The 14,151-nt window shown below is 33.3% G+C and overlaps 4 protein-coding genes across 4 annotated transcripts; all 4 read left to right on the forward strand.

Annotated features, from left to right (window-relative positions):
- Positions 1 to 2,406: 2,406 nt before the first annotated feature.
- Positions 2,407 to 4,227, forward strand: LOC123988241 (odorant receptor 67c-like). Its single transcript, XM_046287486.1, has 5 exons — positions 2,407 to 2,485; positions 2,846 to 3,149; positions 3,246 to 3,521; positions 3,597 to 3,957; positions 4,127 to 4,227. The coding sequence occupies exons 1-5, from the start codon at positions 2,407 to 2,409 to the stop codon at positions 4,193 to 4,195; spliced, it is 1,089 nt and encodes a 362-aa protein (XP_046143442.1). The 3' UTR covers positions 4,196 to 4,227.
- Positions 4,228 to 4,983: 756 nt separating this feature from the next.
- On the forward strand, positions 4,984 to 7,230 carry LOC114877905 (odorant receptor 85b-like). Its single transcript, XM_029191035.2, has 5 exons — positions 4,984 to 5,252; positions 5,500 to 5,806; positions 6,067 to 6,342; positions 6,413 to 6,773; positions 7,120 to 7,230. Exons 1-5 carry the CDS (start codon positions 5,033 to 5,035, stop codon positions 7,180 to 7,182), a joined length of 1,227 nt encoding a protein of 408 aa, XP_029046868.2. The 5' UTR covers positions 4,984 to 5,032; the 3' UTR covers positions 7,183 to 7,230.
- A 722-nt stretch (positions 7,231 to 7,952) lies between these two features.
- Positions 7,953 to 10,790, forward strand: LOC114877903. The gene is made up of 4 exons (XM_046287487.1): positions 7,953 to 8,215; positions 8,468 to 8,774; positions 9,034 to 9,309; positions 10,703 to 10,790. Exons 1-4 carry the CDS (start codon positions 7,996 to 7,998, stop codon positions 10,788 to 10,790), a joined length of 891 nt encoding a protein of 296 aa, XP_046143443.1. The 5' UTR covers positions 7,953 to 7,995.
- A 789-nt stretch (positions 10,791 to 11,579) lies between these two features.
- On the forward strand, positions 11,580 to 13,729 carry LOC114877902 (odorant receptor 82a-like). The gene is made up of 5 exons (XM_046287488.1): positions 11,580 to 11,799; positions 12,016 to 12,322; positions 12,582 to 12,857; positions 12,930 to 13,290; positions 13,628 to 13,729. Exons 1-5 carry the CDS (start codon positions 11,580 to 11,582, stop codon positions 13,727 to 13,729), a joined length of 1,266 nt encoding a protein of 421 aa, XP_046143444.1.
- Positions 13,730 to 14,151: the final 422 nt, after the last annotated feature.

Here is a 14,151-nt window from a genome sequence, read left to right on the forward strand (position 1 = left end):
TTAATTTTCTTTTATAAGATATTTTTAACTTATAAAGTTTATTTACTCCTTATATATTTGCATTTTTAGAATAATATTGTTTTTATTCATTGATTGGTTGGATGAATAGAATAATTGAGTTATGTCAGACTCCATCTCACTTAAAGGTTAATTTAAAGTATTATTACTAAACATATTAATCAGAATATCATCATTAAGCCTGTACATTCCAATTGTTACATTGTAAATTACGAAAATCAAACGCTGTCAAGGTTACAGACTATGTACTTTTGGAATTCCAAGATTAATTACTTTTACCAAGTAATTCTTGCAACAAAACATATCTTAATATGAATAACAAGTAAATTGTGTACTCACCAACCCTGGATAGTTGTTAGTTTTGTAGTTTAACTTGCTTTTCCACAATTTTTAAGCACATACGCTTCAAAACCACGCACTACTTCAAATCGCAATTGCGTTCTGAGCGTCGTAGCTAAGAGGGCGTTGCAACATGGCGGTCGAGTACCAGCGCGCTAAATTTCAAACGAGTTACATGGACATAAGATACAATTTTCAATATAAATAATTCAAATTCTCAAAACTACAAAGTTCTATTATTTAAATTGAACATACATCAATTTTTAAACACTTTTGTCGAATAATAGTCAATTTTAATACAGTTATATGTATTTTATCATTTTGAAAAAAATGAATAATTATTCTTAGTAATTGCAATTATGTTAATGATTTGGTAATTTATATAATTATTTTGAATTACATTTTTCTTCTAAATTCACTCGGATTACATCTGAGATGCCATCACTCGGCGGGAAATAGAAATAATTCAGATGCTCACAAAATGACAATTGCAGAGTTTATTAATATTTAAGCATTGTTTTGCATTTTGAATAATATTACTGAATATCGACGTGGGAGGAATAAATATTTATTAACAATGTTGAACAGACTGATCGATCATATTAATGTTATAATCATCTACCGGTAAAACCATAGGACTAATTATTATCATATGGGGATATGTCTATGTTTGACTCCATTTTGATTATAAAGAAGTACATAAGTTTGCAATACAGTAATTTGCAATGCTTTATATTTTGAAATATTACTTGAAAATTAGTAAATTTTTTATGTTTGGATTAATTTTTAAACGCGTCGACTGATGGAGACACATGTACCATATGGGCGGGTGGAGACAAAATTTCAAAAAAAGAAACAAAGAAATCAACTACCTAATTATAAGTATAATTTTCTCAAAAATCAAGAATATTCGATGTAATTTCATTAATTATTTTATCTTACCTTAAATTGCACCCATAAAAACTTCCATAGACATTTCTTATTATTGGTATTAGATTGTTAATTTCACACTCATCATTACATTAACACCATAAATCCAAACATCTTGTGACGTGCACCCAATCATGTTTTCAGTTAACTTACGTTGTGTTTCATGAAACCTGAAAAATATAATTATGACAAAATTAAGAATAATATATATGGATTATACCAGCACTGTTTTTTGTAAAATGAACCACAAGGTTTTGTGAACCACAAGGTAAAATTGAAATTATGTATGTAACTACTTATAAAATAAAAACTTTCCATAAATCCTCTATTGATGAGATTAAAGTACTTTGACAAATTATAAGTACAGCCATTTGCCATAACTTTACTATAAGCACAACCATTTACTAACTAGATGAATTAATCGAATCGAATATGGCCTGACAGTGGTATTTCCCTAATTCTTGGATTACAGAATTCACGCCTCTTCGCGAATACACAAATCGACTTTACAATAACAATTCACTATGTCTGTCACATCAGAACACCTGTGAACCATGTTTCTTCGCTGAAGGCGGAAAAGGAAATGCGATATAAAAGTTGACTCCCTTATATATCTTCCTCAACAATAAACAATTCATTCTAATTACCAACTGCGTACCAATTACTCATTAAACTTTCAATCCTATTGTACAAAGGATATTTTCATCTAGCTCTATTATATTTACTTATATCATAAACTGCCCATCATTTCAAGCATTTTGTAAAATAGGAACGACAATGCTGCACCTTATGATTAACGTAATATTGCAAATTGCTTGCGGTAAAAGGAGGAAAACTGCTATTATATATGACTTACTGTCCACTCTGCAATATTGTGACAAAGAATTCTTAGTTAGGGGACGTTGTTACGGTACACGTAGAAAATAAGAAACTCTCGAAGGGACACGCGATCATTTCGCGTCGAGGGAGAAAATGAAACAAATGTCTAATTGTAAGAACTCGATCGATTATTACATACTGCCGAACAAGATCTTGTGCAGTGTGCTCGGGGTATCACCAACCGACCAGGAATACTCAACATGTGGTAAAATATTCGCATATTTTCGGTTGATAGTTGCCATGGCGGCAGTCAACAGCTTTGTCTTGCCTCAAATTATGCTTATGGCGATCAGTTGGGATGATCTGAAGGTTCTAACAGGTAACGAAAATTAGTCACCATTAACACATCGAAATGACCGGTCACAGGACTTTTATTTTAAATTATAAAAATTACTCTAGTACTTCTATTGCTACGTGTGATATTTTTAATTACAATAAAATTAAAATTTCCTGCTTCCTATTTTCAATTTTTCATTTTCCACCTCCCACTACCCACTTCGCATCCCCCATTTCCCAAATTTTTAAGCATTCATTTAAACGTTATTCCAATATACAATAGTCCATGATTATATTCCCTTAACTTAGCTTCATTATACCAGGGCTTTCAATTTAAAAAAAAGTGCTGGAAATAGCAGAAATTATTCAATATAGAAACTACAAAAATTTTCTTTTGAATCAGAGGTCGGAGGTGTTTTAACGACAATGGTACAGTACGAATTCAAACTACTTTATCTGGCGATAAGAAGAGAAAAAGCATATAAACTGTACATGGAACTAAGAAGTCTTTGGGACTCGACTGACAACCTTGAAGAAAGACAATCTTACGAAGAATTTGCTTACTGGGGAAGAAAGTTCACTCTAATCTTCTACTTGTTCGGCGCTTGGACAGTGATCATTTACACTATTACAGCGGTAATTGAATGCGTTAAGATACAGTTGGCTTACAATGATAATACAACTCGATCTTTACCATTTGAAGTGTGGTAAGCACTTTAATTATTTCAGTAATTTTTGTAGCACGTTTACTTTTATTAAGATATAAAATCTTTTAATTTATATAATTTATAATGCCAATTCAGGTACGGAACGGACGTCACAGAGACACGTTACTTCGAAATCGCCTTCGCCTGTCAACTTCTAGCAGCCCAAATCAATTGTGCCGGAATTTGGGGCATTGAAACCTCATGCATGACCATGATCCTCCACGTATGTGGCCAATTTCGATTGATCAACAAATGGATCAGAAATATTGGCACGGAAATAAATTCGAAGCCAATAGACGATTATTGCAATTGTCCAACGAACGTGGAAGCAAACCTGATCAAATGTATTCGACATCATCAACGAATGATAAAGTAAGCATCGTCTATTTTTATTTTACAACAACGTTTATGATTTTCATATTTAATTATTCCATAATTCTTATACAGCGTGGTGAATGATGTTAATAATTTATTAACCCCCATCATTTTCATGCAACTCCTGACGAGTGGAATTAAGATCTGTTTAAGTGGATTTGCGGTTATTAATAACAACACCAGTGCCGAATTAGTGAAAGCTGTTCTTTATTTAATTGGAATGACGATGCAGCTTCTATTGTGGTGTTGTCCAGGTGAAATTTTGATTCAAGAAAGTCAGCAAGTAGGGGAGATAGCTTATCTGAACGTACCATGGTACAAATTACCGCCGATCTACAGAAGACAACTTCTCTTAATAATCCTTAGGTCACAGAAGCATTGCAGTATTACGGCAATAACTTTTCAAAGACTGTCATTTCGCACATTAACAAGCGTGAGTAATTTCGCTCCACATTTTTATTGCGCTTTAATTTCTTAATAATATTTCGACTAACGGAAAGGGATAACAATAATGTTATAATTATTATCGCGTTCAAAGGAGTGAATTACTTTAACAATTGAAGAAAAATGAAATGCACCTTGCAGTAGAAGTTTTCTTTTAGGTATTCAATACAGCCGCCTCTTATTTTACTCTGTTGCGACAAATGCAGGAAACGCGAATGTCAGTGTAACGATTATTTCAATCTGCAATTTTTGGAAATGATGTTTGGGAAGATAGTAGATAGAAGTAGAAGATATACAATTTTGTAATAATTACATGTGATAATAAAAATAATAAATTGCAATAAATTATTTTGTTACTGTAAACAATATTATTGAAGTAAGGATACATAGTGTGAAAATGCTTGTCAATTTATAAAAGTTAATAAATAAGATATACATATATTCACCTGTAGAAATTCGACACAATTTCAACAAAAACTCTACTGATAACAAATTATTTTTTACCATTTTCCGAAGAATTTTTCTTTCAATATATTCCATGAATTTCTTGGCAATAGATGAGATGAAACAGCCCACGACTGATCTTTTAATACTCACTAATATACCACCAACTTTGTTATAATATTATCAGTGTCTACTGTATCTTTCCTGCCAGAGCACAGGTCCGTACAGAAGATCCAAAAGAAACTGACTGCTGAAAATCGCGTCCCCTATATACCCTTACGAACAACCAATAATTTACTCAGATTACTAGCTACGTCTGGACTAAGCTCATAAATGTTTCAACTGTGTTGAACAAAAGATATTTTCATACAAATTCGCTATACTTAAGCTATAAATTATTCCTCAAAGAAGGTATCAAAAAATAGACAATGAAAAAGCTGCTCTGATTGGTGGTACTAATATCACAAATTACTTTTGATGAAAGAAGGGATACAGCTTTATGATTTACAATCCACATGGTAATATTGTTGTAAGAGGGACATTCTTACGGTGAACGCAAAGGAAACAGAAAAAAGGAACGCTCTAACAGACACGCGATCAGATTCACGTGGAGGGAAGACATGAAGAACGTAGCAAGGAAGTCGATCGACTATTACATACTGCCGAACAAGATCTTGTGCAGTGTGTTCGGAATTTCAATTGCGGATACGGAATACACAACTATTAGAAAAATATTAGCATATTCTCGTCTCATAGTGGCGTTTGCAGCAGTCGGCAGTATTTTTGTGCCTCAAATCATGCTTGTTACGGCGAATTGGGGTGATCTGAAAATTCTAACAGGTAATCAAAAACCACATGGTATTAATTAAACCCTTTCAATCTTGGTAAGACATGTATATATACCAATTTATATTGCGTTTATGTATTTAACATAACTATTTTAGATTTTTATATAAAAAAAATTAATGACCACCCTTGTTTTCGTATTCGACTGGAAGGGAACGAAAATGGACTTGTATTAATCTAGCTTTCAGATACAGTTATTTTGGACATTACAATTATGATGCTTCTTTTGTTATTAAATCAGGGGTAGGATGCGTGATAACAACAATTGCACAGTACATATTCAAGCTGATTTACGTAGTTGCCAGAAGAGAAAGAGTGGAAAGACTGTATAAGGAACTAAGAAGTCTTTGGAACTCGACAGACGATCCTGAGGAAATGAAGTCTTACCAAGAGTTTGCTTACTGGGGAAGAATATGTACAATATCGTTCTACACGCTTGGCTTATGGACTGTGGTCATGAACACCATTGCAGCAGCCATTGATTATTTTATAATAGACTCCACAGACAATAACAGTGATAAAACCCGACATTTACCATATGAAGTCTGGTAAAATCTATTTTTTAATATCAAAATTTAATTTTTAGTTGCATTTTTCGATCATAAAGTGCACCTATTTCTATATCATTTTTTTCATTTTCCATTTTTCTTTTCTAAATCTCCAATCATTCATTTATTTTAAAAAGGAGCGTAGGCTGCCACTTGGTACCACCCCTAGATGCACCATTGTTCTTCATTTCCCTTATTAGATGCAAAATACTAAAAAAATATAAAAATCTTCAGTTTGTAATACTTGATATCAATTTTAGGTACGGAACAGATGTCACAGAATCTCCTAAATTCGAGATCGCCTTTGTTTGCCAATTTGTGGCAGCATTAATCTCTAGTGCTGGACTTTGGGCAATTGAGACCTCGTGTATGACCACGCTTCTCCACGTATCAGGTCAATTTAAATTAATTAACACATGGATCAGTAGCATTGGAATCGAAAATGATTGTGAGCCGACAGATCATTGCCGTAATTATTTGCCGAACGTGGAAGCAAACCTGATCAAATGTATTCGTCATCACCAGCGAATGATAAAGTATGCATCTTCCATCATTTTTCAATGAAAATTCTTTATTGTGTTTGATTAATATTATTACCGTGTACAGTGTAGTGAATGAAGTTAATAATCTATTAACACCAATCATTTTTATGCAAATCCTCACAAGTGGTATTGAGATTTGTTTAAGTGGATTTTCAGTAATTGTTAATGACACGAGAGCTGAATTTGTAAAATCCGCATTGTATTTAATTCTTATGACGATACAGTTAATGCTTTGGTGCTGTTCTGGTGAAATCTTGATTCAAGAAAATCAGAAAATAGGAGATACTGCGTATTTGAATGTAGCGTGGTACAAATTACCACCGATTTATCGGAGACAGCTTCTCCTTATAATACTAAGGTCACAGAAGTATTGCAGTATCTCAGCAATAACTTTTCAAAGGCTGTCTTTCCACACTTTAACTAGCGTTAGTACTTCTCTTTGAATTTTTATAATGCTAATTACTTATTTTATCATAAAACTGCTACTCTTAACACGTTCGCTGACGCTACAATCTATTATCAGTCAAACATTATGTAAGGTTGACAACCATGAATATAATTCTGAATACTACTAAGATGACACTATAATTTGAAACAATAAACTGACAGAATTATATTAAAAAATTAATTTAACTATTTTTAATAATACATTTTATCGTGTATTGTAATAGACGGAGAAACTTCTACGGTGACGGTCAATGTGTTAAAGGTATAATAATTGGACACATGAATAAAAGTTCAATAAATTTGAAAATTGGAATTTTGTTCCAGGTATTCAATACAGCAGCCTCTTATTTTGCTCTGTTGCGACAAATGCAAGAAACACGAATGTGAGTGTAACGATTATTCCAATCTATGATTTCCGGAAATGATGTTTGGGAAGGTAGTCGAACAGATATATACAATTTTGTAACAATTACATGTGATAATAAACATATAAATTGTACTAAATTGTTTTCTTGCTAATACCAATATTATTGAAGTAAGTATATATAGTGTGAGGATTATTGTCAATTGATAAAAATGAATAAATAAGATTTACATATATTCACCTGTAGGAATTAGACACCACTGAAACGAAGCTTTTCTGATGAACAATAATTTTTTCTCAATTTTTTGAATAATAGATGAGATGAAGCAGCCCATGTCTGATATTTTAATGCTCTATCACTAACATGCCACCAACGAATGCACAAATCAACTTTGTTATAATATTATCAGTGTCTACTGTAGCTCAGAACACAGGTCCTTCCAGAAGAAAGAAAAGAAACTGTCTGTTGAAACCCGAATACCCTACACACCCTTCCCAATAATAAATAATTTACTCAGATTACTAGCTCTGCATGGACTAAGCTCATAAATGTTTCAATTGTGTTGGACAAAAGATATTTTCATACAGGTTCGCTATACTTACAGTATAAACTATTTGTCAAAGAAGGTATCAAAAAATAGACAATGAAAGAGCTGCTCTGATTGGCGGTATTAATATTACAAATTGCTTTTGATGAAAGAAGGGATACGGCATTATGATTCCCAATCCACTGTGTAATATTGTTGTAAACGGGACATTGTTAGGGGGTACGCAGGAAAAACAAGAAAAACGAACCCTCTAACAGACACGCGATCAGATTCGCGTGGTGGGAGAACATGAAGAAAGTAGGAAGAAAGTCGATAGACTATTACATACTGCCGAACAAGATCTTGTGCAGTGTGCTCGGATCTTCACTTGCAGAGGAGAAATACACGACTAGTGGAAAAATATTTGCATATTCCCGTCTCATAGTAGCGATTGCGGCAGCCGGCAGTATTTTTGTGCCTCAAATCATGCTTGTTGCGGTGAACTGGGGTGATCTGAGGATTCTAACAGGTAATACAATCGAATGTCATTAGGTACTAATTTACCCCGTTCGACCTTGGTAGAACACATATATTTCAATTTATATTACATTTTATACATTTAACATACCTATTTTGGATTTTTATCTAAAAAAAAATATATGGCCACACTTGTTTTTGTATTCGAGTGGGAGGGAACGAAAATGGACTTGTATTAATGTAGTTTTCAGATACAGTTATTTTGGACAGTACAATTATGATGCTTTTTTTGTTATTCAATCAGGAGTAGGATGCGTGATAACAACATTTGGACAGTATATATTCAAGCTGATTTACGTAGTGGCCAGAAGAGAAAGAGTGGAAAGACTGTACAAGGAACTAAGGAGTCTTTGGAACTCGACAGACGATCCTGAGGAAATGAAGTCTTACGAAGAGTATGCTTACTGGGGAAGAATATGTACAATAACGTTCTACACGCTTGGATTATGGACTACAATCATGTTCACCATTACAGCAGCCATTGATAATTTTACAATAGAGTACACAGACAATAATAGCGATAAAACCAGATATTTACCATTTGAAGTCTGGTAAAATCTGTTTTGTAATATTAAAGTCTAATTTTTAGTTCCATTTTTTGATCATAAAGTGCACCTATTTCTATATCATTTTTTCCCTTTTCCATTTTTCGTTCCTAAATTTCAAATCATTCATTTATTTTAAAAAGGAGACTCAGCTACCACTTGGTGCCACCTCTACTTGCACCATTGTTCTTCATTTCCCTTATTACATGCTAAATACTAAAAGAATATAAAAATCTTCAGTTTGTAATACTTGATATCAATTTAGGTACGGAAGAAATGTCACAGAATCTCCTAAATTCGAGGTGGCCTTTATTTGCCAATTTGTGGCAGCATTGATGTCCTGTACTGGAATTTGGGCTATTGACACCTCGTGTATGACAACGCTTCTCCACGTATCAGGTCAATTTAAGTTAATTAACACATGGATCAGTAGCATTGGAATCGAAAGTGATTGTGAGCCGACAGATCATTGCCGTAATTATTTGCCGAACGTGGAAGCGAACCTGATCAAATGTATTCGTCATCACCAGCGAATGATAAAGTATGCATCTTCTATCATTTTTCAATGAAAATTCTTTATTCCGTTTGATTAATATTATTACCTTGTACAGTGTAGTGAATGAAGTTAATAATCTGTTAACACCCATCATTTTTATGCAAATCCTCACAAGTGGTATTGAGATTTGTTTAAGTGGATTTTCAGTAATTATTAATGACACGAGTGCTGAATTTCTGAAATCTGCATTCTATTTAACTCTTGTGACGATACAGTTAATGCTCTGGTGTTGTACTGGTGAAATCTTGATTCATGAAAATCAGAAAATAGGGGATACTGCGTATTTGAATGTAGCGTGGTACAAATTACCACCGATTTATCGGAGACAGCTTCTCCTTATAATACTAAGGTCACAGAAGTATTGCAGTATCTCAGCATTAACCTTTCAAAAGCTGTCTTTCCACACTTTAACTAGCGTTAGTACTTCTCTTCTAATTTTCATAATGCTAATTGCTTATTTTATCATAAAACTGATACTGTTAACACGTTCACTGACACTACAAATTTAATCCATTATCAGTCAAACATTATGTAAGGTTGACAACCATGAATACAATTCTGAATACAGGTAGCCCTCCTATAACACGGTAGATAGGTTCCTAGAAAATGCCGTGTTGTGTGAAATCGTGTTATATGGGACCCAGTCCTAATACAAATGGAGGGGTTACGTTCCGAGAACTTGTTAAAAACAAACATTGTTTTTTTTTAATTCTATATAAGCAACTTAATTTTTATTAAAAATATAACACAAAACGAAAAAAAAAAAATATTATTTTCATTTAATGTATCCTTAATTTATTAAAATTCATCCTCGTCACTGCTTATATTTAGACGGCATATCTCGCCGCGGATGGCGTATAAACTGTGCATGACGCTTTCCGCTATAACATCGGAATAGAGTTATCAATGAATAAATTATAATTTATTTATATGTTTTCATGTAAAGGCACTATAGTTCATTATTCCTTCCCGTTATTATTGTTAAATGATTTAATTATTAAATATGTTAAACAAAAATCATGTTATCCAGTACTGTAGAAGTGCAGTGTTGTACAAAGATTTTCTCAATTTTCTTATCGTGTTAGAGCGAAACAGTGCTATAGGTGGGTTCCCGCAATTTATCCTATCGTGTTAGAGCGAAACCGTGTTATAGGATGCCGTGTTGTAGGAGGATTACCTGAACATGACACTATAATTTGAAATAATAAACTGACAGAATTATATTAAAAAATTAATTTAAATATTTTTAATAATACATTTTATCGTGTACTGTAGTAGACAGAGACACTTCCACGGTGACGGTCACTGTGTTAAAAGTATAATAATTGGCCATATGAATAAAAGTTCAATCAATTTAAAAATTGGAATTTTGTTCCAGGTATTCAATACAGCAGCCTCCTATTTTGCTCTGTTGCGACAAATGCAAGAAACGCGAATGTGAGTGTAACGATTATTCCAATCTATGATTTCCGGAAATGATGTTTGGAAAGCTAGTCGAACAGATATGTACAATTTTGTAACAATTACACGTGATAATAAACATAATAAATTGTACTAAATTGTTCTGTTGCTAATACCAATATTATTGAAGTAAGTATATATAGTGTGAGGAATATTGTCAATTGATAAGAATGAATAAATAAAATAAACATATATTCACCTGTAGGAATTAGACACCATTCAAACGAAGCTTTTCTGATGAACAATAATTTTTTCTCAATTTTTTGAATAATAGATGAGATGAAGCAGCTCATATCTCATATTTTAATACTCTATCACTAACATGCCACCAACGAATGCACAAATCAACTTTGTTATAATATTATCAGTGTCTACTGTAGCTCAGAACACAGGTCCTTCCAGAAGAAAGAAAAGAAACTGTCTGTTGAAAGTCGAATACTCTACACACCCTTCCCAATAATAAATAATTTATTCAGATTACTAGCTCTATATGAACTAAGCTCGTAAACGTTTCAACTGTGTTGGACAAATGATATTTTCATACAGGTTCGCTATACTTAGTGTATAAACTATTCGTCGAAGAAGGTATCAAAAAATAGACAATGAAAGAGCTGCTCTGATTGGCGGTATTAATAATACAAATTGCTTTTGATGAAAGAAGGGATACGTCTTTATGATTTACAATCCACATGGTAATATTGTTGTAAGAGGGACATTGTTAGGGGGTACGCAGGAAAAAAAAGAAAAAGGAACCCTCTAACAGACACGCGATCAGATTCCCGTGGAGGGAGAACATGAAGAAAGTAGCAAGAAAGTCGATAGACTATTACATACTGCCGAACAAGATCTTGTGCAGTGTGGTCGGAATATCACTTGCGGAGAGGAAGTACACAACTAGTGGAAAAATATTCGCATATTCCCATCTCATAGTAGTGATTGCGGCAGCTGGCAGTATGTTTGTTCCTCAAATCATGCTTGTTGCGGTGAACTGGGGTGATCTGAAGATTCTAACAGGTAATATATTCGAATGCCATATGGTGTTAATGAAACCCTTTCTACTTTGATACGACACATACATCCCAATTTATATTGCAGTTTATGCATTTAACATACATACCTTGTTTTTGTATTCAACTGCAATGAAACGAAAAAGGACTTGTATTAATCTGGCTCTCAGATACCATTATTCTGTACAATATAATTATGGTGCTTTTTTTGTTATTAAATCAGGAGTAGGATGCGTGATAACAACAGTTGGGCAGTATATATTCAAGCTGATTTACGTAGTGGCCAGAAGAGAAAGAGCGAAAAGACTGTATAAGGAACTGAGAAGTCTTTGGGACTCGGCAGACGATCCTGAGGAAATGAAGTCGTACGAACAATTTGCATACTGGGGAAGAATATGTACATTACTGGTCTACACGATTGGATTATGTACTATAATCATCTACACCATTACAGCAGCCGTTGATTATTTTATAATAGACTACACAGACAACAACAACGATAAAACCAGATATTTACCATTTGAAGTCTGGTAAAATCTGTTTTTTAATATTAAAATCTAATTTTTAGTTCCAGTTTTCGATCATAAAGTGCATCTATATCTATCCGATTTTCGACCTTTTCTATTTTCCTTTCCTAAATTTCAAATCATTCATTTATTTTAAAAAGAAGACTCAGCTGCCACTAGGTACTGCCCCTAGTTGCACCAGTGTTCATCATTTCCATAATTACATGCAAATTACTATAAAAATATACAAAGTTTCAGTTTATAACACTTCATATTAATTTAGGTACGGAACAGATGTCACAGAATCTCCTAAATTCGAGGTCGCCTTTGTTTGCCAATTTGTGGCAGCAATGATGTCCTGTACTGGACTTTGGGCTATTGAGACCTCCTGTATGACAACGCTTCTCCACGTATCGGGTCAATTTAAGTTAATTAACACATGGATCAGTAGCATCGGCATCAAAAGCGATTGTGAGCCGACGGATCATTGCCGTAATTATTTGCCGAACGTGGAAGCAAACCTGATCAAATGTATTCGTCACCACCAGCGAGTGATAAAGTATGCATCTTCTATCATTTTTCATGAGAATCCTTTTCTCAATGTTCGATTAATATTATTATTTGCATACAGTGTAGCGGATGAGGTTAGTAATCTATTAACACCCATTATTTTTATGCAAATCCTCACAAGTGGTATTGAGATATGTTTAAGTGTATTCGGAGTGATTGAAAATGACACGAGCGCTGAATTTTTGAAATCTACAATTTATTTAACTGCAATCACGTCACAGCTGTTTCTCTGGTGTTATTCTGGTGAAATCCTGATTCAGGAAAGTGAGGAAATAGCGAATATTGCTTATTTGAATGTACCGTGGTACAATTTACCACCCATTCATCGGAGACAGCTTCTCCTTATAATACTAAGGGCACAGAAGTGTTGCAGTATCTCAGGATTAACCTTTCAAAGACTATCTTTTCACACTTTAACAAACGTTAGTAATTCTTTTTTAATTTTTATTATGCTAACTGTTTATTTTATCAGAAAACTGATACTGTTAACACGTTCGCCGACACGACGAGTTTAATCCATTATCAGTCAAATACTATGTAAGATGGACAACTATGAATACAATTCTGAATACTACTAAAATGACACTATAATTTGAAATAGTAAGCTGATAGCATTGTATTAAAAAATTAATCAAATATTTTTCATAATCCACATAATTGTATGTTGTAATAGATAGAGCAACTTTTACGGTGACGGTCAATGTGCTAAAGGTATAATAATTGGAAATTTGAATAGTAGTTCAACAAATTTTAGAATAGGTATTTGGTTTCAGGTATTCAATACAGCAGCCTCTTATTTTACTCTGTTGCGAGAAATGCAAGAGACGTGAATGTCAGTATAACGATTATTCCAATCTATGATTTCCGGAAATCATGTTTGAGAAGTTAGTCGAACAGATGTATCAAATCTTGTTAGAATTATATTTGATAATAAAAATAATAAATTCTTTTGATGCTGATACTAATATTACTAAAATAAGGATATGTAATGTGACAATCCTTGTCAGTTAATAAAAATTAATGAATAAGATACATATTTACCTGTAGAAATTAGGCACTATTCAAACAAAACTTTTCTCATAAGAAATAAATATCTCATAATTTTTTGACGATTTTCTCGTTCAAATTCCATAGATTTCTTGGCAATAATAAATGAGACGAAGCAGCCCACGACTGATCTCTTAATTCTCGCTAATATACTACCAACGCATGCATAAATCAACTTTGTTATAATATTATCAGTGTCTACTGTATCTTTCCTACCAGAGCACAGGTCCTTACTG

Source organism: Osmia bicornis, chromosome 10 (assembly GCF_907164935.1).
Source record: "Osmia bicornis bicornis chromosome 10, iOsmBic2.1, whole genome shotgun sequence".
Taxonomy (NCBI): domain Eukaryota; kingdom Metazoa; phylum Arthropoda; class Insecta; order Hymenoptera; family Megachilidae; genus Osmia; species Osmia bicornis.